This window comes from Phaethon aethereus (assembly GCF_964289735.1).
Source record: "Phaethon aethereus genome assembly, chromosome: 3".
NCBI classification, from domain to species: Eukaryota; Metazoa; Chordata; class Aves; order Phaethontiformes; family Phaethontidae; genus Phaethon; species Phaethon aethereus.
In genome coordinates, this window is record NC_138576.1 from 97430916 (window position 1) to 97432419 (window position 1504).

The following is a 1504-nucleotide window of genomic DNA, read 5'->3' on the forward strand; positions in this document are numbered from 1 at the left end:
TCATGCCCAGTACATAAACTGGAGTTGGCCGGGGGGGCGGAAATCGCTGCTCGGGGACGGGCTGTCGGTCACGGGGTGGTGAGCAATTGCTGTATTGGGCATCACTTGTTCTTATACATTCCTTTGTTGGTATTATCATTATTGTTCCCTTCTTTCTTTCTGTCCTATTAAACCGTGTTTATCTCAACCCACGAGGTTTTTCCTAATTCTCTCCCCCGTCGCCGCGCGCCCGGGGCCTCCCGCCATGGAGGAGGCGGCAGCGGCGCCGCCGCAGAAGCGCTTCTACCGGCAGCGGGCACACGCCAACCCGCTGGCCGACCACACGCTGCGCTACCCCGCCAGGCCTCAGGACATGGACTGGGCCTCGCTTTTCCCGGCCTTCTTCCCGCCCGCCGCCCCCCCCGGCTAGCCGCCCCCACGCGTGGAGTTCGCCGACGTGGGCTGCGGTTACGGGGGGCTGCTGGTGGAGCTGTCCCCCCTCTTCCCCCACACGCTGATGCTGGGGCTGGAGCTGCGCGGCCGCGTGGCCGCCTTCGCCGCGGCGCGGCTGCGGGCGCTGCGCGTCACCCAGCCCGGCCGCTTCGGCAACGTCGCCTGCCTGCGCGCCAACGCCATGAAGCACCTGCCCCACTTCTTCCGCAAGGCCCAGCTCAGCAAGATGTTCTTCCTCTTCCCCGACCCCCACTTCAAACGCACCAAGCACAAGTGGCGAATCATCAGCCCCACGCTGCTGGCCGAGTACGGCTACGTGCTGCGCCCTGGGGGGCTGGTGTACACGGTGACGGACGTGGCGGAGCTGCACGCGTGGATGGCGAAGCATTTCGGGGAGCACCCGCTCTTCGAGGAGGTGCCCCTGGACCAGCTGGAGGCCGACCCGGTCGTGGCGCGCCTGGGCAGCGCCACGGAGGAGGCGCGCAGGGCGCAGCGTGGCGGCCGCCCCACCTTCCCCGCCGTCTTCCGCCGCCGCCCGGACCCGGCCTTGGAGGGGGAGTCCTGAGGGGGGTGGGGGGGCGTGGACACAGACACGAGTGGGGCAGGTCCCAGCTGTCCCCCCCACTCCTCTCTCATGTGGTGAGGTGTTCCCCCTGCGCCCCACGTTGGGCGCCACAAAGGACTGTCGTGGTTTAGCCCCAGCCGGCAACTAAGCACCACGCAGCCGCTCGCTCACTCCCCCTCCCACAGTGGGACGGGGGAGAGAATTAGGAAAAACCTCGTGGGTTGAGATAAACACGGTTTAATAGGACAGAAAGAAAGAAGGGAACAATAATGATAATACCAACAAAGGAATGTACAAGAACAAGTGATGCCCAATACAGCAATTGCTCACCACCCCGTGACCGACAGCCCGTCCCCGAGCAGCGATTTCCGCCCCCCCGGCCAACTCCAGTTTATGTACTGGGCATGATGTCGGATGGTAGGGAATATCTCTTTGGCCAGTCTGGGTCAGCTGTCCCGGCTGTGTCCCCTCCCAGCTCCCCGTGCACCCCCAGCCTGCTCGCTGGCA

At 65.0% G+C, this 1504-nt stretch overlaps 1 protein-coding gene across 1 annotated transcript; it reads left to right on the forward strand.

Moving 5' to 3' along the window:
* Positions 1 to 244: 244 nt before the first annotated feature.
* On the forward strand, positions 245 to 1150 carry LOC309403172 (tRNA (guanine-N(7)-)-methyltransferase-like; the record flags this gene model as incomplete). Its single annotated transcript, XM_081997210.1, is given in 2 exon segments — positions 245 to 406; positions 410 to 1150. Coding segments are annotated over 2 exon segments (750 nt in total). The 3' UTR covers positions 998 to 1150.
* Between the last annotated feature and the right edge of the window lie 354 nt (positions 1151 to 1504).